We start from the raw sequence: 20,244 nt of genomic DNA on the forward strand, positions 1-20,244 counted from the left end.
TTCAAGGAGTCATGACCTTGGGCCATGAGCTTTCCCTCTCTGGTCTTGAGCTCCATGACGAAGCTATTACCTTCTGTATCATGATATTTTGCAATCTTGTGCAAAGGTGGTGGCAAAGGCCAAGGTTAGGATTAAGCCTTAGTTGGGCTGGGGATGGGATTGGGTGGTGTGCAGCTACTCCTGAGTACCCTGACATCCTTGAGGGAGGTGACTTGTTTGGAGGCAGGATACATCCTACTCCCATGGAATGGGGGTTGAAGGTGGCTCTGTAGGGCTGAGGAATCAAGTTCACGTTGGAAAACTGCCTGGTGGGTACAAAACCAACCTGCTGTCATGCCCTTGTTCACCCAGCTTTCCAGGGCTGCTCGGCGGCCTGGTCCTGCTGAATGGGGGTGAGGGGGAACGAGGAGGCATAGCCAATCCAGAGACCTCATGCTCTATTCCCCCTAACAAAACCTGCTCCTAGGAAAGGAGCAGGGAAACCCCCTCATACTCAGGTGCAACAAATCATAACAGCTCAAAGCACCCTATCTTTTAAAATAGGTTTTCTTTGCAGGATTTTTTTTAGATTCTCCCCGCTCTCCCCACCCCACCCCCCGCCAAATTTGTATTTTTCAATCGACGAAAACAACTTATGCAACGCAGAGACTTCAGGACAAGCCGGGGCGCCAGGTTCCTGCGCAAAATGCTAAAAAGGCTTAAGCAGAGGGTGTTGCCAAAAGTGGCATTTCGGGCATCAGAAGGACGGTCATACCTTTCTGAAAGGCTGCAGACCTTTAAATACATCTACACTGAGCAGAGGAAGGCTATGGAGAATGCCTTGACTTCCCAGCTCTATTATGTTAACAAATACGTGTACAGAGCTCAGTAAGGGCCCTGCACTGACTCTTCTCCATTTCCCCAACTCCAGCCATCGGGGCTTGCATTCCAAGTCCCTTTACTAGATGTGACGTTGGACCAGCCACTTCCCATCTCGGGGGCTCAGTTTCCCCATCGGTAAAACAAGGATTATATGCTCCCCTCTTTCCAGGACACGTCAAACCTAATCGGGAAGGATTTGATTGGGTTCGATTGAGAGCGTAAAATAATCGGCTGAAAGCCAGGCGAAAAGACCGGTAACATTTACTCCTCTCCCACCGAGCCAAAACATCCCAGTCTCACGCTTTTCTGAGCTGTTCCGGGAAGGGCGTGGCCAGGCCACTGGGAGCCTCGCCCCCGGACGTGGGGCCAGCCTGAGCCGCGCCCAGCCCTGCGGCCCAGGGAAGGGACCCAGCAGTGACGTCACGTAGCCACTCCTATGTATTCCTCCGCCGGAGAGAAAGTAGCTCCCAACCCATAGCGGACTCCGTCACCCATACTAGGAGACATGTAAAATCCTATATTCTCTGAGAACTCTAGTATGGTTTTGAGACCTCGGGGCCACCTCCCGGCACACTGGAAGCCTTTCTCCGGGCCGGCGTAGGAAGTAGTCCCGGCCTACGGAAGGCCGATGGGTCCCTCCGCAGCGGGGGAAAGAGGATGGCGACTTCGTCGATGCCGGAGTCGGAGAGGAACGCGGCTACGAAAGCATCAGGTGAGCGACGGGTGGAGTCAGGTCGCCACACTGCACCCTGCCGTGAAGTGGAGCCACACTGCGGGGATACCCGGGGGCGAGGTCCCGGGCCGGCGGGGCTGTCCGAACAGGGCCCCGGGGTCCCAGGCCCTTTAGTCGCTCTCGCACTTGCCTGAGCGGAAACCCGGAGCCGCCACAAGATGGCGTCGGGCCTGGAGCTCAGGCAGCGCCGGGGACAGCCCCGAGTCTCCAGGCCCCGGGACCGTCGCTGTCAGCTCCCTCCGCACGGGAACCAGGGGAGGGGGGAGCGAGCCGCTGACCCAGGGGGCTTGCGGGCTGTACCACAGCCTCTGCACCCGGGGGGACTCGGGGGACCGAAGGGCTGAACCACTGAGCCCGGACGGGGCCCGTAGAGTGAACCACTCTGCGGGAATCATGGAGGGGAGGAGAAAAGGGTCAAGATTACCCGCCACGGACCACCCTCCGGGGATGGGGGAAGGACCCGAGACTGGGAGGCAAGGCTTCCTGGTACTGTTTTCCCGAAGCTCCCCTCGCAATACACTAGAGAGCCCCGCCCCGTCGGCGAGTCAGTGTTTGCATCTGCGAAATGGGCATATGGGTGCAGCTGGGTGCGCCGCGGGGACCCGGGATGAAGCCCACCTGTTCCAGCCCCCGTCACCTCTTCTCGCAGAGTGAAGGCCCCGGACCCTGGGCCCCCCTGTCAGGCCGCCCCCCGAGCCGATGGAGGAGAACGAGGTGGAGAGCAGTAGCGACGCGGCCCCTGGTCCTGGCCGGCCCGAGGAGCCCTCTGAGAGCGGTTTGGGTGTGGGCACCTCGGAAGCCGTGTCGGCCGACAGCAGCGACGCCGCGGCCGCTCCGGGGCCAGCCGAGGCCGACGACTCTGGCGTGGGGCAGAGTTCGGACCGCGGCACCAGCTCTCTGGTATGGACATTGCTGGCCGGCGTGGGTGGTGGCAGGGACCGCAGGCAGCAGGGCCTGGCGGCCAAGGGGAAGAAGCCAGCAAGGCTTGCTTATAGCTAATATTTGTTTATGGTTTACTGTGAGCCGGGCACCATGCCAGGCCCTTAGCGTGGATTTTCTCATTTAAGTCTCATACCTTGTAAGGCACATACCACTGTTTTCCACATCTTACAGAGGAGCAAACTGAGACACAGCGCCAGGATTCAAATCTAGGCTGTGGGCTGACCCACTGCACTACCCACTGTCCTCACTATTTGGGATGCAGGTGACCTGGTTCAAGTCTTGGCTGTACCACTGATTCACTGGGACACCTCTTTGAACCTCGGTCTTCCATCTTTAAAACGGAGCAGAAGTACCTACTCCTGAGGGTGCTCTGTTGTGAGCAACCACCAGACATTTTCTTGGAAACGCTTTGTAAAATAGTCTCCTGGCTCTGCCACCTCCTGGCTCTGTGATCTTAGATAAGCTACCCAAACTTTTAGCTGTTAGTTTTTTCATCTGTAGAGTGGGCATAATAAATATACTTGCCTCAATAGGTTTTTTTTTTTTTTGAGAACTAAATGAATTAATATATGCAAAGCAATTAACACAGGGCTCAGCACATGTTAAGCAACCAATAAGTATCAGCCATTACCGTTGTCATTGTCTGCAAGATAGTGATCATTTTCAGGACATCACATTATAGAGGTGCACAACAGTAGCCCCCACTTTGGGGTCCAGGGGTTTTATTAATTCAGCAGAGATGGACTTAGCATGTGCCCAGCTTGTGCTGGACCCAGGGGATACAGCAGGAGACAAGAGAGATGTGGTCCTGGCCCTTATGGAGTCTGACCTGGCAGACGTAACATTGCAGAGTGAACCATAATGCGATGGCAGGACACAGGCGACTATAGCACTGAGGATGGAGAGGTCCTAACTTGGCTTTGGGGGTCAGGGTCAGCTTCCCAGGAGAGGTACCAGCTGAACGGCAGTGAGAAGGCTGAGTAGGAGTTAGCCACGGTGTGATGCTAGGAAGCGTTTCAGGCAGAGGGAACAGCTTATTTGAAAGCCTGACGAGAATAACCTCACCTGGCTGTTGTGTGAGGTGTGGGAAACGTGGGGCCTTGTACCTGGCCGGAGCCAGGGACCCTGGCGCTTGTGCTTGGGGGTGTCTGTGACTAGAGGGTTTCTCTCACTGGTCCTCAATGAGTATGAGGGCATGGGTGACTCCACCCACCACGTCCTTGGGCCAGGGTGGGGGGCAGCCTGCCCTGCCCCATTACTGGCTCCTAAACTCCCCCTTTGCCTGTTTCCTATCCCCCAGGAGGAGGTATCCGAGAGCAGCTCCAGCACAGACCCCCTGCCCCATGGCTACCTCCCTGATTCATCTTCTGTTTCCCACGGGCCAGTGGCAGGGGTGACAGGTGGCCTCCCAGCCCTGGTGCACTCCAGCGCACTCCCAGACCCCAACATGCTGGTGTCCGACTGCACGGCTTCTTCCTCAGACCTGGGCTCGGCCATTGACAAGATCATCGAGTCCACCATCGGGCCCGACCTCATCCAGAGTGAGTCAGGCCACAGGGGGCAAGAGTTGCCCCATAAGGGTTTCCCTGCAGAACCAGCTGTGCAGACTCAGGCAGATAACCTTACCACTCTGAGTTTGTAACATGGAAACAGTAACCCCGTTTCATAGTGGTAAACGATGTGGGGATTTAATGAGATAGTACGGTATAGTTCCTGGCATGTGAAAGCACTCAATAAATATAGAAACAGTGATACCTAACTTTGTACCGGAGTCTCTTCTAAATACTTTACCTGCAGTAGTTCATTAATTCTCTTGGTAACCCCAAAAGGTAGATGCTGTTATTGTTCTCACAGTCTGGATGAGAAAGCCAAGGCACAGAGGATGTAAACTAACGTACCCGCTGTCATCAGCAAGTGTTGGGGCATGAGCTCAGACAGTGACTCCAGAGCGGGTGCTCATGATTTACCAAACTACTTTTTATTATTAATGATCCGTGTAAAGGTTGTAGCACCTGGAAAAGCCCTGGGATGGCCTGAAAAGCCAGTCCTCCTTTAATGGTTAAAGGTGGGCAGCTGTGGACTGGCTACTGGGCTAGCATGTCACACACAGCAGACCTCTCAACAGCCCTGCCCTGGACGGGAAGTGGGCAATGGGGCAGCGGACTCAGTCGCACGGGTGAGTCAGAATGAGTGTGGGCAGTGACAGTTGTCCTTATCAGCTGTGCATCCCCTTCTCACATCTCTGCCCAGGCTGCATCACCGTGACCAGTGCTGAGGGGAGTGGTTCCGAGACCACACGGTACCTGATCCTGCAGGGACCAGACGATGGTAAGAATCCAGGCGCCAGACCCAGGGAACCCTGCCGTGGGCGGGGGAGTAGGACAGGGAGGCTCTGCCATAGACTCACTGTGTGATCTTGGCAGCTTCTCCAGTGCCTTGGGCCTCTCAGTTCCTCCACTGTTACTCTGGTGGGGAGTGGGGTTCTAGGATCCCTGGGCCTCCCTGGGAAGGGCAGCTGTAGTTCGTGGCCGGCCTCCCCCTCCACTTCCTTCCCTCTGATTCCCTCACCTTCCCAGGGGCCCCCATGGTATCACCGATGTCCAGTTCCACCCTGGCCCACAGCCTGGCAGCCATCGAGGCTCTAGCCGATGGCCCCACATCCACATCCACGTGCCTGGAGCCACCTGAGGAGGTGCAGGGTGGGCCCAGCTCCCCAGCGCAGCCACGCCTGGGTTCTGGCGCCGAGGAGCCAGACCTGCAGAGCCTGGAGGCCATGATGGAGGTGGTGGTGGTGCAGCAGTTCAAGTGCAAGATGTGCCAGTACCGGAGCAGCGCCAAGGCCACACTGTTGCGCCACATGCGGGAGCGGCACTTCTGCCCAGGTGCGTTGACGGTGGCCTGCCTGGCCGCCTGCACAGGTGGGGCTGGGGTGCCAAAAGTCAGACGCGGCAAGCTTGTTGTACCGCCAGCAGCCGCTGCCGCCGGAAAAAAGGGACGTCTGCGGAAGTGGGGCGCCTCCGCCAGGACCCAGGAGGAAGAGGGCCCAGAGGAGGAAGACGATGATGACATCATAGACGCCGGCGCCATCGATGACCTGGAAGGTAGGCTACCGTGGCTCTCGGGCCTGTCACCCACACCCACATCTGCAAATACCGAGCTCCCTGTGGCCTGTAGGGAGGGCCAGGGAAGAGGAACTGGCGCACACGCAGCCACGAGTGCCTCCAGCATAAGATAGAGGAGTTGGAGCTCTGGGACCAGGAGCTTTGTGTGCAGCTGTACGGGCCATGCGCTGAAAAATAGTACTGTGTCTAAGAGGGTCACGTTCACATTTGTCTAGCAGAAATAGAATGGAAACCACGTGTGTTTTTTGTTGTCATGTTAAAAGTAAAAAAAAGATGAATTTAAGTTCAGTCATATATTTTATTTACACATTATGTCTAAAGTATTATTATTTCAATATGCAATGATTATGAAAAGTTATTAGTAAGTTTTACGGTTTTTTTTCATACTAATTGTTGGAAATCTGATGTGTATTTTATACTTAATTATGGCTCCATTTAGACTAGGCATATTTCAACTGCTCAGTAGCCACATATGGCTAGTCAGGGAGCTAGTGGCTCCCTCAGTGGATAGCATAGTCCTACTTTGTATACTGGAGTGACTAGACAACTGTTTTCTAACAATGGCCGTAAAGTGTATTGAGGAAGGAGTGTTTTTTTCTGATTCACATAAAGGTGCCATCTGAGCTAGTGGTAGGTGTTAGGGAAGGTACAGAGAAAGGACTGCAGGGACCAGAGAGTGGCGCTCACAGTTAGCCAGGGGGACATCAGGAGGGCTTCCCGGAGGAGGCATCACTGGTGGGTTTGAAGGGAGGAGCAGGCAGGGAAAGGGAAGTGGGCCTCTTTCCAGGGAAGCTGGCAAGGGGTCAGGGCTGAAAGGTCAAGGCTGATGCCCCTCTTTTGTTGTCCCCACAGAGGACAGCGACTATAACCCTGCTGAGGATGAGCCCCGGGGGCGGCAGCTACGGCCCCAGCGCCCCACTCCCAGTACACCGAGACCCCGCAGGAGACCTGGCCGGCCCCGGAAGCTGCCTCGCCTGGAGACCTCGGATCTCCTGGACGGTGAGACTTACTTGTGGGAGGGGCTGTGCGGTGGGGCCCAGGGGTGGCCTCGTTCCCCGCTTGCTTCCATGGAGCCCTTGCAGACGTGCTTGCAGAGCAGCACATCTCAGACCCACCCGGGTGACCTGCAGGCCTCCTCGTAAAGGGGAAAGCTCTCCCATACCAAGCTTGAGAGTTAGGATATAGCAGCTTTCTGAAAAGGCTTTTCGGTGGTAAGTTGTCACAGCACGGAAGTTTGAGTATTTATAACTGAACTAATAAGATAAGTTTTAAGAATTATTACTAAAATGAGAACAAGTCTGAGGCCTGAGACTATGTTGGAGAAGCACGGACTTGGAGCATTACAAGCCGGGGACAGGAAAGACCCGCCGTGGGCATGAATGCCGGCTCTGCCACCTACCAGCTGTGTGCCCTGGAGCATGTTACTTTGCCTCTTGAATCTCCCGTTCCCTTATTATGAATGGAGGTGATAGCACCCGCCTCTTAGGATCGTTTTTTAAGGCTTAACTAGACATGGAAAAAATACACGGTAGCTGTTTTTGTACATGCGGTTGTGGGTGTTGTATTTTTTAGTCTTCTTTTTCAAATAACTTTTTACTGAAGTGTATGTGTGGAAAAGCACATGTATGCTAAGTGAATCAGCTTAGTTAATTCACAGCTCAGTGAATTTTCACAAAGTGAACACACCTGAATAACCTGGCACCCCATTAAGAAACAAAATGTTACCCGCATTGCCTGTAGCATAGAATTTTGAATTTTTTAAGCATTACATTGAAATGCTGTTAGTGTTTTTGAATACGTAACGCATTCGGATGTTCAGACGTCAGAGGCTTTGCGAGTGTGTGCGGTGATGTCTCTTCCCTTCCCCCCGTCTGCCCTCCAACTACCCAGCCTCCATTGGGAAAACCAGTGTTTAAGTGTTGCTGTTGCTCCCCAGACCTTAGAACGTTCCCATGAGGTCGCTAGAGCAACAATTATATCCATTTGACAGATGGGGAAAATGAGACTCAGAGAGGGGAGTGGCTTTGCCTGAGAACACACAGCAAGTCGATGACAGAGCTTAGCCTACCCGCAGGTCTCCTGGCCGCGAGGTCCCAGCTCTCCCAGTGCTGCTCCAGACTGTCCCATTTAAGTCGTGCTGTGCTAACAGCCCGTCAGCTGCAGGAGGGGGCATATGTCCACGCTGCCCTCTAACCACGGGCTGCCTGCGTCTGTCCTGTGACCTGACGGGCCCATCAGTGGTCTGTGACAGTGTGTGGGGGGGAGGATATTTTGGCTGGCCTCTGGCACAGCTGTCCACATCTGTCCTGGTGTGTCCATGGCAGGTGTGGAAGGAGAGCCTCTGGTCAGCTCCCAGACTGGACAGAGCCCTGCGGAGCCACAAGACCCCGAGGCACCCAGCTCCTCAGGCCCGGGACGCCTGGTGGCCCTGGGCAAGGCCAATCGGCCCCCCGTGGAACCCGGCGTGAGCCAGTCAGATGTGGAGAACGCAGCACCGTCCTGCCAGGACGAGCCCGACGCCCCGCCCCGCCGCCGTGGGCGACCCTCCAGGCGCTTCCTCGGCAAGAAATACCGCAAGTACGCGGCGAGCAGAGATGAGGGCTGGGGGCAGGGGGAAGTGGCCAGGCCCCTGGCCCAGCCAGACCTCTCCCCAACACCCTCCTGGCAGGTACTATTACAAGTCGCCCAAACCCCTCCTGCGGCCCTTCTTGTGCCGCATCTGCGGTTCCCGCTTCCTGTCCCACGAGGACCTGCGCTTCCACGTCAACTCCCACGAGGCTGGCAACCCCCAGCTCTTCAAGTGCCTGCAGTGCAGCTACCGCTCCCGCCGCTGGTCCTCGCTCAAGGTGCGGCCGAGGGAAGCGGAGGCGCGGGAGGGCAGGGGGAGAAGGGACGCTGGATGGGAGAAGGCCCCGAGGGGGAGTGGAGGTCACGGGCACCCGCGGTCACCCTCCTGCCCCGTGTCAGGGTGCGCGTCTGGGCCGAGGGCACACTGTGGTAGGCCTCACGCTGCATAGTGGCATGACATAGACTTAGACTTGCTTCACTACCACCGCACCTGGCAGATGGCAGTGCAACTGCTTTAATCGAATTCAGTGTGTTAGAAAGTCTCCCAGCAGGTGGCGGTAACGTGTCTCAAGAAAGGGGTTCCTTTTTATGATCTCACGTAGCCCGACAAGGTCATAGGTGTTGAGAGCCCCATTTTACTGACGCAGGAAACCGCAGCTTGGCTTGGCCAACGTGAGGCAGAGCTGGCTGCGGGTGGGGGTCGGGGGTGGCTCGGGCACAGATGGCCAGAGCCCCTGTGCTTCCTGCACGCAGCGCTTCCTCCCTCAGACCCGGACCTAGAAGTTGTCCTCTGGACCCCTGCAGTAGTGGTGGGGAGCGGGGGTTGTTCCGGGGTGCAGTGGGGAGGGGGCAACTCTACGGCTGTAGGCACAGGGCGGGTGGGCAGGAAGGGAGGCTGTACCCCAGCCCCCTGTCCTTCTGCCTCTCTCCCAGGAGCACATGTTTAACCACATGGGCAGTAAGCCCTACAAGTGTGACGAATGCAGCTACACCAGTGTTTACCGGAAGGACGTCATCCGGCACGCAGCCGTGCATAGCCGGGACCGGTCAGTGGGGGTGGGGAAGTGGAGGCCCAGGGTGACCACGGATTCCCCCTTACTGAGCCCCTGCTCGGGGCCAGCCTGCTTCGCAGCACAGTACAGATGTGGGAAAGGCAGGGCGATTCATCCCAGATCACTTGGCTCAGAACAGGGCAGTGTCAGGGTCTAGAGGTCCCTTATTCGGTCTCTCCTGCTTCGAGCTTTGTAAATTGGGGACAGTCATTATTGAGGTGATTAAAGGAAATTGTGTACCTAAAGGGTCTCAGAAAATGATTTGAAGGTCTTCCAGGCTCCACGTCCATACTCCATCTCTCACGGCACTGATAGGGCAGATGCAGGACAAGTGGGTGGAAAAAACAAAAATCCTCAAGGGCCTAGTGATTGTTCACTGAATTATCACTGTGTGGCTTGCAGGATCTTAGTTCCCTGACCAGAGATTGAACCCCGGGCCCCCGGCAGTGGAAGCGCTGAGTCCCAACCACTGGACAGCCAGGGAATTCCCGCTTTTAAGTGTTTCTTTAAAAAAAATAAAAAGGGAGGGGGAGTTCTATGTCCACGTAAGATTAGGGACACCAGGTCGAAAACCTGGTTCAACAGCTCTTTTCCCTGCAGGACTTCTCAGAGCCTTTAAAATGCAAATGCATTTTGTGACAGAGAGAGAGAGAGACAGAGAGAGAGAGAAAGAGAATGCACTGTTCCTAAAGTTAGTTGACTTTGAAACTTTATTTACAGCACACCTCTTGGCATTTTCCCCAGCGAACTCCAGTTGGGGGAATACTGTTCTAAGGGAAAGGGGCTTGGGTCGGGGCTGAGGACAGTCAGGGCTGAGGACAGTCAGGGCTGAGGCTGGGTCTGGTCAGTGGGAGAGGGTCTGGGGTGGGCTTGGGGATAAGATGGTCTGACTCCTGTGCCTTTCTCCCCCAGGAAGAAGAGGCCAGACCCGGTGAGTCTGGGGCCCCAGGCCGGGAAGGGAGCCTGCTTGAGGGTGGCTGGGGCATTGTGGGGTGGGGGGGAGGCACGGTCTCACCCTCTCTCCTCCCCTTTTCTCTCCGCCCGGCCCCTTCTGTCCCTTCCCAGACCCCGAAGCTGAGCTCCTTCCCCTGCCCTGTGTGTGGCCGTGTCTACCCCATGCAGAAGAGACTCACGCAACACATGAAGACGCACAGCACCGAGAAGCCCCACATGTGTGACAAGGTGGGTGGGGCTGGGGGCTGGGGGCAGGGGGCCCGCCTGGGGGCTCCCTCGTCTGACCCGCCTCGCCACCCCGCACAGTGTGGAAAGTCCTTTAAGAAGCGCTACACCTTCAAGATGCACCTGCTCACGCACATCCAGGCCGTCGCCAACCGCAGGTACATCCCCGACGAGGCCCCTGGGGCTGCGGTGCCCCACCGCGCCCTGTCGCTGAGCTCTCCCCGCTCCGACCACCTCCAGGTTCAAGTGCGAGTTCTGCGAGTTCGTTTGTGAGGACAAGAAGGCGCTGCTGAACCACCAGCTTTCCCACGTCAGCGACAAGCCCTTCAAGTGCAGCTTTTGCCCCTACCGCACCTTCCGAGAGGACTTCCTGCTGTCCCACGTGGCCGTCAAGCACACAGGTCAGGCCAGCCACCCCCCAACACACCGTGGCCCCCTGTCGGAGGCTCAGCTCTGTCCTCTTCATCCCCCTCGGCAGCCCCAGCCCTCCTACTGCAGGGAATCCCCCCTGGGACTGTCACTCTAACCTCAGCTGAGGTTCCAACTCAGCCAGCTCTTCTCTGTGTGGCCCAGGGCCAGTTGCTGGCTCTCTCTGAGCCTTTCTTAGTTGTGAAAGGAGAGAATCAGAAGTACCAACCATGGGGTTGTTATAAAAGTGAGTTCCATTTGTTCCCTGAGCCCTGTCTGTTCTGGGCGCTGGGGCTTGAGAGAGGTCTTACATAGGCGCTGCCCTCGACAGAGGAAGCCGCTAAAGCAGCATCACATCTTGGCCCACAGAAGATGGACAACAAAAGTTGGTTCTTTCTCCTCCTCGGTGCCTAGCCCTCTGGCAGACACACTGGGGAAGAAGAGAGAGAGCGGGGTTGGGGGGGGGGACACTTCGGGAGATGAGTCATAAGAGAAGTATGTGGTCACCTGACCTTGAAAATGGGCACTCGGAGGAAGGCTGTTAGCGCAGAGGGAGACCTGGCTCGTTCCTGTCCTGGCACACCAGCATGCACAGAGCGTGGGTTTCCCTGAGCTTGGGAACACAGCGCAGGGAGTGAATCAGTTGGAGACGATCTTGGGGTCACAGAAGGCTTCCTAGAGGGGGTGGGCAAGCCCAAGCATCCCTACACATGTACCTGCAGGGGCCAAGCCCTTTGCCTGTGAGTACTGCCACTTCAGCACGCGACACAAGAAGAACCTCCGCCTGCACGTACGGTGCCGACATGCAAGCAGCTTTGAGGAGTGGGGGCGGCGCCACCCTGAGGAGCCCCCTTCCCGCCGTCGCCCCTTCTTCTCTCTGCAGCAGATTGAGGAGCTGAAGCAGCAGCATGGCGCAGCCCCTGGACCTCCGCCCCGCTCCCCAGGACCTCCTGAGGTAAGCTCAGGCAGCAGACGGGGGGGTAGGAGCGTTGGCTGCGATGCCAGTGTGACGCTGCCTCTCCCAGCCCTAGCGTCCTCACTTGCACACTGAGTACAGCGAAATGACCCCTGCCTCTCTGGATTGTGGTGCAGAGCAGCTGAGGTCACAGATACGTCACCCCTAAGCTCAGAGTAGGGGTGGCTTTCCAGTGCTAGTAATAGAGTGTGGAAATATCAGTATCTTGACTATGGTGATAGTTTATTATTCTCTTCATGTAAAAGAAGTCCAAAGGTCAGCAACCCAGGGCTGATGTGGCAACTCCTCGATCAGTCATCAGGAACCAAGCTTTCTCAGTACTTTTTCCCAGCCGTCCTAGGCATGTGACTCCCATCTTTGTGATTGACTTATGGTCCCATATAGCTGCAGGAGCTCCAGCCTTCCTAGCCACATCCCAGGCAAGAAGCAGGAGGAAGGGATGGGGGAAGAGCAAAAATGATGCCCGCCATCTATCCATCTTACCTTCCTCGTGAACTTTACCAGAAGCTCCTGCTTAGCCACATGGCCACACTTTACCCAGCCGCAAGGGAGGCTGAGAAATATAGTCTTGTAGCTGAGTATGTTGCCTGCCCCCTCCCCTCCCCAAAAGATGGACCACCGCAATGTGCTGGTAGAACACAGAGGCTCTGGAGTCAGATAGTCTTGTGTTCAAGTCTCAGTTCTGCTACTTACTAGCTGTGGGATCCTTAACCTTAGTCAGTTCATCTGTTGCATGGAGCTGGTACATATCTTGAAAATATCTTGAAGAGTGTGAAGATGAAACAAGCCAATAGCTGTAAAGTGTCTGGCACATAGGAGGTGCTTGGTGAAAGCACTTGAATCTGAGCTGCCCCCTGTCACATTTGGCCATATTCCCACCCCGCAGATCCCCCCAGAGGCAGCACCTCTCCAGTCACCCGAGACCCCCCCGCTGCTCTGTTCTGACACCCTGGGTGGTGCCACCATCATCTACCAGCAAGGTGAGTTCTGAGGGACGGTGGGAGCAGGGGCAGGGCTCGTGCCGGTGGGGGCCGGAAGCTGGGGAGGAGGGCGTTGGGTGCCAGTTTTCCAGCCATTTCTAAGGCTCAGGTCCCACCCGACCCAGGAGCTGAGGAGTCGACGGCCATGGCCACACAGACAGCCTTGGACCTGCTGCTGAACATGAGCACTCAGCGGGAGCTGGGCAGCGCGGCCCTGCAGGTGAGCTCCTCCCCGGCCCGGCTTTACCCTTGGTGCGAGGTCTGCGCTGGACACTGAGAGCGGAGGCTAGTGATGGAGCAGACGTGCCCTGCCTTCAGGGAGCTCCCAGTCAGTGGGAGACAGATCCACTGAAACCCAGTGGGCAGACGCAGAGGAGGGGGACCGCTGTGCCAGGGAGGCCCTGGGAGGGCAGAGGCTCTCCCACTCCGCTCTCCGGAGTCACCAGCGGTCTCCGCCATGCTGAGCAGTAAGCACCGCCCGTGCCCATGAGTGTGAACTAGCTTCCCATCTAGCCTAGCACCCTCATTCCATGCCACCTCCCACAGCCCAGAGGCTCCCAAGGCTTTCTTGAGCTCCGACCTCTCACATGTTCCTTGCACCTTAAGCCTAGCACATCTTCCCCCAGGTTCATCATCTTTACTTCTCCCTCCCCCTCCCCCGCACCTCTCCAGGCTTCTCTAAGGCGGAGAGAGGTTTGTTAGCACCTCCTGTCTCCCAGCCTCTTGAAAAGATGGAGACTGTGTGCTTGAGATGATGAATTCCAACAACTTGGAACAGTAACATGCTGCTGGGGGACAGAGCTCTGTGGAGGGGAGCCTGCTGTTGGACCTAGAATCTTCAGAGGGTTTAGTTTGTGGCATTTGGGGGTGTATAGAAGTTTTACATTTTTAGATAGTTCAGCGTGTCAGGCTTTTGTAGTTTTTGCCTGTGGTATCATCCTTAGAAAGGCCTCTTCACCTCAAGATTATATAAACATTCGTTTGTATTTTCTTCTTAGGGTTTCATTTTTTACACTTAAATTTTTACTCCACCTGGAATTCACTTTTGGTGTGTGCAGAAAGGTAGGGGACTAAGTTTATTTTTTTCCCAAATGTTGTCCAGTGCAATAAATCGAATCCTCTCGTTTTCCCCAGTGGTTCAAAACATCCCCTTTATCGTGCACTGGGTTCCCCCGGGTACAGGAGTCTGTTTCTAGACAAGTTCTGTTCTATTGCTCTGTCTGCCGTTCTCGTGCCAGTATCATCCATTTTGGTTGGTTGGTTTTTCTGATTACAAAAACATATGCTTGTGAAACCCAAAATGAGTGTTAAGAATTGTTCTCTTCAGAAGGTGAAAGTCCTTAAGGTTCCTCCCCTCCCCCCCTCCCCCCCCCCCCCCCCGATTCCACTGTTAACAGGTTAATAAGCGTTTCTGCAGTTTTGTCCACGTGCTCACTAACACAGAGACCTCTTGATCCTTAAAAAATGGGATCACGCCATCCGCGCTCACGGGCAGCCTAGCTTTTCTTCCCTCTGCAGCGTGTGAGGCACGGCCTGGCCACACACATGCGTCCACTCCTTCCTGATGTCTCCACGTCATTCCGTCCTAGGGATGTTCTGAAGCTTATTTCGTCAGTCCTTTACGCGTGGGTGGCTTCCTTGTCATTAACTCAAGGCATTGCTTCAGTGCACATAGATTTTCGGGTGCTCATAAACATGTTTTTTACTTGGGGAAAAAAAAGCCTCCTAGAAGTAAATAGAATCAGTGGGTCCCAAGGCGTGACGCCTCATAAAAAGCTATGTCAGTTACATGACCACCACTAGAGCGTGCTTCCTCACAGCCTCGCCAGCGCTGGGCATCAGTCTTTATAAATCTCTTCCATGTGATGGAAGTATATGTCAGGGTCTTAATTTATAATTTTGTGATCACAAAAGGGATCGAGTTTCTTTCTGTATGTTCATAGACCATTTTATTTCTTCTCTGACGTATGTTTGTGTCCTGTATCTATTTTTCCATTAAATTATTAGTCTCTTTCTTATAACTTTGCAAGGGCTGTTTGTATGTGTGGGAACTCCACTTTTTATCTCTTACGTGAATTATTAAATACCATCTCCCCCCACCCCCCCCCAGCTTCTTTGTTTTCTGATCTCATTTTATGGTTTGTTTTTTGTAGGTTTTAACATACTCTGTCATGATTAGGAAAATCTTCCCACCCCAAGGATTATAGGAATATCCATATTTTCTTTTAATGTATCTCGAGTTTTATTTGTTACGTTTCAATCTTTAAAACATTTGAAGCAGGCTTTGGAGTAGGATGTGAGGTAGAGCTCTGACTATTGCATTTTTTTCTTAAATGGTCTGCCACTTGTTCCTCTACCTCAGGATTTCTCACCCTTGGCACTTTGGGCCGGATAATTCCTTGCTGGGGGGGCTGTCCTGCTCGTCTGGGATGTTTGGCAGCATCTCTGGCTTCTGCCCCCTACGTGCCAACCAATTGTGGCAACCAAAAATGTCTCCAGACGTTACCCAGTGCCCTTGGGGGGCGGTAACGCTCTAGCCTGTTCTTGTTAACTCTCTTTCCAGTTGCCAGGAACACACAGTTGGGCTCGTGTGAATGCGTGGTGGTGGCACTGGGTCCCGCCAGACCGTGGGTGAGCTTTGAGGCCCTGAGATAGAAAAGGGCCATGAACGCCAGCTCCTTTGCCACAGACCCCGCCCGTAATGCCCGCTGGTGCCGTTGCAGGTGGCCGTGGTGAAGTCAGAGGACGTGGAAGCAGGGTTCGCGACCTCTGGTGGGCAGCCCTCCCCAGCAGGTGCCACTCCCCAAGTGGTAGCCCTCCACATGGCAGAGCCAGGGGGCAGCGCGGCCGCCGAGAGCCAGCTAGGCGCCCCGGACCTACATCAGATCACCCTGGCGCCTGGGCCGTTTGGCGGGGCTGGCTACAGCGTCATCACGGCACCCACCATGGAGGAGGGCACATCGGCTCCTGGCACACCTTACAGGTGAGACCTGCTGCCTGCGAGAGCCCCCCCCAGCCATTTATAGGTGTGCTGGGGGGAGTCAAATGAGGACCCCGCCCACCCAAGCCTAGCTGGCAGGAGGTAAAACTCCTAATACACGTAAAACAATTGGGCTGTAGGGGTGTCGTGTCCCTTCAGGAGGTCAAGAGCCACTTAAGTTGTGCCAGGAACTTGACATTCGTGAACTCACCTAAACCATTCCCACGAGATGCATGTTTCCCTCTCTTTACAAATGAGGAGGGAGGTGAAGTAACTCGCCTAAGGTCAGACAGGCTGTAGATCTGACCCTGATCTCTGTGGTTCCAAAGCCCACGTCCTCCTTATACGGGATGGTCCCTGAGGTGGTTTCCAGTTCTGACCTTAGGAACGAGCGCAGGCTCCTTAGCGACATTGGAGGCCCTGCAGCTGCACTTGGCTTTCTCTACACTGAGCACATTTGGGGCAGAAATGTTTACGTTTCGCATGTTCGTTGAACCCCTGGGCAGTCTGAGGAAGCCCTGAATTCAAGTAGCGGATTGTTCAGCTGGGATGGGAGTCAGGATCCCTGGGCCGGCGCGCCTGGGCAGCCCAGTCTCTCAGCATCTGCCCTTTACCCTTGGCCCGTGGGTCCTTGCGGTCCTGCCTCCCCACTCGCCCTCTCCTCCTGCCCCACCTGGTCAGACTTGGGCTTGACCCCTGGAGCCCTTCACCTCGCCACCCCCAGCATGCCCATCGAGGGGGCAGGGATGACCACTTCTGAGAAGGACGATCTCTGGACGCTCGGTCGCCATTTACGCAAGAGGCAGCGGAGGTTCGGCTGGTAAAGGGAGGAGCCAGGGGTCAACCTGCGGTGGCAGTCACTCAGTTGATGCCTTTCTTGGGGAAGGGACTCCTGTGGCCCCCCCATCTTCTCCTGGAACGCTGCCTCACCACCCCCTCCTCTGCCCACAGCGAGGAGCCCCCCGGGGAGGCAGCCCAGGCCGTGGTTGTGAGTGACACCTTGAAAGAAGCTGGCACCCACTTCATCATGGCCGCCGACGGGACCCAGCTGCACCACATCGAGGTGAGGCTGGGGGTAGTCACCTCTACTCTTCCCATTTCTTCCTCCCTCCCTCCCTCCGCGCCTCACGCTCCCCTGCCTGTCCACAGCTGACTGCAGATGGCTCCATCTCCTTCCCAAGTCCAGATGCCTTGGCCTCTGGAGCCAAGTGGCCCTTGCTGCAGTGTGGGGGGCTGCCCAGAGACGGCCCTGAGCCCCCGTCTCCAGCCAGGACCCGCCGAGTGGGGGACCCCCAGGGCTCTGCCTCCCCACCTCCTGCTGCCAGCAAAGCCCTGGGCCTGGTAGTGCCCCCCTCGCCACCATCTGCAGCCACTGCGTCGTCAAAGAAGTTTTCCTGCAAGATCTGCGCCGAGGCCTTCCCCGGCCGAGCTGAGATGGAAAGCCACAAACGGGCCCATGCTGGGCCTAGTGCCTTCAAGTGCCCCGACTGCCCCTTCAGCGCTCGCCAGTGGCCCGAGGTCCGGGTAGGTGCCCCCGTCCCTCTGCTGGCACCCGTTTGTGTAACAAGCCTGGACTGAGCACCCCCCCAGGCCAGGCCCTCCGCTCCCCGCTGGGGTCAGAGATGACTCAGCAAGGCCCCAGCTCTCGGGGGGCTCAGTCTGGCGGGCAGGCACACCAGGCGGTGACTAACACCTGACAGTGTCCCCGGTGTGAACTAAGTGCGCACGGCAGAGCACAGATGGGGAACGAGTCACGTGGACTTGGGGTGCTGGGGGGACGTCCCAGAGGTGATGGCTGAGCTGGGCCTGCAGGAGCAGAGGGGCGGTGGCATGAGGCAGCTGGGGAAATTCGAGTTGTCCAGAACACTGAGGGCACAGGGTCCCAGGGAGGTGTGGGGGTCGGTGTGGAGCAGGCCAGGTTCCGGGGACTCCGTCTGTTCACCCGAAAATCATCGGTTCTCAGATCCGAGCGCGTGCTGAATCCTCACAGCGGCTCAGTGAGGGGAGCGGGGCCCAGAACCCAGAATGTCAGAGCTGGGGGCGACCTTCAGAGGCCCCTCTTTGAGCCTGTACATTTCACAGGGGTGAACTGAGTGTCAACGGGGACAGGGCTTTCGGAGCGGCCTCACGACGGAGCCCGTGGCTCTTCCCTTCAACACCCAGCAGTGCCAGACCTTGGTCTGGCTCGTACTTCTCACCCAGCTCCTCCCAGATCCACCGCGCCTGAGGTCGGGGTCCCTGGCTCCCCTGTCCGTGGGGAGCCACCTGTCCTGACCCAGCCGGTGCCCTGACTCCGCCCCATCTGCAGGCCCACATGGCGCAGCACTCAAGCCTGCGGCCCCACCAGTGCAACCAGTGCAGCTTCGCTTCCAAGAACAAGAAGGATCTGCGGCGCCACATGCTGACCCACACCAACGAGAAGCCCTTCGAGTGCCACCTCTGCGGGCAGCGGTGAGGCCGGGCGCAGGCGGGCAGGCGCTGCCGGGCACGCGTGGTGGGGCCGCCCCTGAGCCGCCTTCCTTCGCCCTCAGCTTCAACCGGAACGGGCACCTCAAGTTCCACATCCAGCGGCTGCACAGTCCCGATGGGAGGAAGGCGGCGACCCCGACCGCGCGGGCCCCGGCCCAGACCCCCACCCAGACCATCATCCTGAACAGTGACGACGAGACGCTGGCCACGCTGCACAGTGAGTGGCGCCTGGGGCCCCCTGAGCCACTGCCCCAGAGGGCACCCTTGGGCCAGGGTGGGGCCGGGGTGTCTCAGGTTCCCCTGGAGCCCCTGAGCGAGCGTCCACCCCTCTCTGCCCAGCTGCGCTCCAGTCCAGTCACGGGGTCCTGGGCCCAGAGCGGCTACAGCAGGCACTGGGCCAGGAACACATCATTGTGGCCCAGGAACAGACAGTGACCAATCAGGTGAGAGCCTGGGCTGGGGGCCCTGCTGGCAGGTCATGGGCAGGGGTGAGGGCACACAGAAATCTGAAGCTAGAGCTGGCCTGGCCCTGACAGGAGGAAGCCACCTACATCCAAGAGATCACTACAGCAGATGGCCAGATGGTCCAGCACCTGGTGACATCTGATAACCAGGTGAGCTGCTGTCGCCACCTCAGGCCTGAGTGCCCGCCCTCCTCCCCCCCCACCCCCAGGCCCCATTCCCAGGAGGGGGTTGGGGGAACAGTACTTTCCAAACAACTCCTCCAGCTGCCATTGCTGATGGGGTGTCCCTGACCCCCCTACTCTGCCTTCCTCGCTGAGCTCCCGGGGAGCGGGGCCGCAGCACCTGCCTCTTCTCCCCCCTTCCTCAGGTACAGTACATCATCTCCCAGGACGGAGTCCAGCACCTGCTCCCCCAGGAATACGTCGTGGTCCCAGAGGGCCATCACATCCAGGTAGGCCAGGCCTGGGACGCGAGTGAGGAGTGAGAAGAGGAGTGTACATCCTTCTTTGAGAATAACTGGATTGGCTTCCTCTCTCCAGGTACAGGAGGGCCAGATCACACACATCCAGTATGAACAAGGGGCGCCGTTCCTTCAAGAGTCCCAGGTAGGGCCCTTCGGGACCAGGTGGAGCAGGGCCATGGGTAGGGGTCCTGTTAAGGCTACATCTCATTGCCTCTCTCCTCCAGATCCAGTATGTGCCGGTGTCCCCAGGCCAGCAGCTTGTCACACAGGCCCAGCTTGAGGCTGCAGCACACTCAGCTGTCACAGGTATGGGGCTGGACCCTGAGAGTCTTGGGGGCCTGGGGCCCAGGCCTAGTTCCTGGGCCTCAGGCTCACCATCCTTTCCCCTCCCCTGGCAGCGGTGGCCGATGCTGCCATGGCCCAAGCCCAAGGCCTGTTCGGCACGGAGGAGGCAGTGCCTGAACACATCCAACAGCTGCAACATCAGGGCATCGAGTATGACGTCATCACCCTGACCGATGACTGAGCCCCAGGGCCCCCACGAAGACCATGGATATTGGGGCCAGCCCTGCTCGGGGTGGGGGGCCCACTGGGACTCCCTCACTGCTCCACCTAGGATCTCCAGATGCTGAGCAGCCAGCATCCTGTCACTCCTGGGGAGCCAGACCTGTGCTGCTGGGGTTAGGGGACAGCCGTGGGCCCCAGCCAGGACATGCTGGGGGCCCCAGCCTGCAGGCAGGCTTTGGGAGAGAAGTTTATTTTTGTTTGGATGGACCCACTGGGCCCTCAGTCTCAATAAAGGGACCAGAGTCCAGCCTTGGTCAGCTCACTTTGTCCATGTGCTGCTACAGCCAGAACCAGGCAAGGATTTAGGAAGGAGGAGGAGCCCACTACAGCCCCCAGGGTGGAAATGAGGTGGAAGCTGCCCAGCCCCGCAGTGCGTCTTGGCCTGCCTCTGTAAGTACAGTGGCCCAGTAGGGCAGACCCTCGGGGCAGAGGCCTGATACTGGGAGAGATGGCTAAGCTGGTGAAAGCCCCACTGAGCA

The 20,244-nt window shown here is 57.0% G+C and overlaps 1 protein-coding gene across 2 annotated transcripts; it reads left to right on the forward strand.

Moving 5' to 3' along the window:
* Window positions 1-1,483: 1,483 nt before the first annotated feature.
* On the forward strand, window positions 1,484-20,027 carry ZNF335 (zinc finger protein 335). 2 transcript variants are annotated; one of them, XM_068524573.1, is made up of 28 exons: window positions 1,484-1,573; window positions 2,244-2,494; window positions 3,837-4,077; window positions 4,787-4,864; window positions 5,113-5,418; window positions 5,506-5,637; window positions 6,511-6,657; window positions 7,983-8,235; window positions 8,327-8,504; window positions 9,160-9,272; window positions 10,191-10,209; window positions 10,344-10,460; window positions 10,539-10,615; window positions 10,698-10,858; window positions 11,588-11,820; window positions 12,728-12,821; window positions 12,947-13,041; window positions 15,545-15,804; window positions 16,753-16,864; window positions 16,951-17,325; window positions 18,110-18,252; window positions 18,333-18,487; window positions 18,610-18,713; window positions 18,807-18,884; window positions 19,103-19,186; window positions 19,275-19,340; window positions 19,423-19,504; window positions 19,597-20,027. In XM_068524573.1, exons 2-28 carry the CDS (start codon window positions 2,294-2,296, stop codon window positions 19,722-19,724), a joined length of 4,032 nt encoding a protein of 1,343 aa, XP_068380674.1. In that variant the 5' UTR covers window positions 1,484-1,573; window positions 2,244-2,293; the 3' UTR covers window positions 19,725-20,027. The 2 variants fall into 2 exon arrangements, with proteins under 2 accessions (XP_068380674.1, XP_068380675.1); XM_068524574.1 differs by having other exon boundaries at window positions 5,509-5,637.
* The last annotated feature ends 217 nt before the right edge of the window (window positions 20,028-20,244 follow it).

Source organism: Eschrichtius robustus, chromosome 16 (genome assembly GCF_028021215.1).
Source record: "Eschrichtius robustus isolate mEscRob2 chromosome 16, mEscRob2.pri, whole genome shotgun sequence".
Taxonomy (NCBI): domain Eukaryota; kingdom Metazoa; phylum Chordata; class Mammalia; order Artiodactyla; family Eschrichtiidae; genus Eschrichtius; species Eschrichtius robustus.

Excerpts from the sequence above, each read along its gene's own strand:
- ZNF335 (XM_068524573.1), top strand. The coding sequence starts at position 2,294 with ATGGAGGAGAACGAGGTGGAGAGCAGTAGCGACGCGGCCCCTGGTCCT. Across the intron at positions 4,078-4,786 it reads CGGGCCCGACCTCATCCAGA|GCTGCATCACCGTGACCAGT; the intron begins GTGAGTCAGGCC and ends ATCTCTGCCCAG. Across the intron at positions 10,616-10,697 it reads CAGGCCGTCGCCAACCGCAG|GTTCAAGTGCGAGTTCTGCG; the intron begins GTACATCCCCGA and ends GACCACCTCCAG.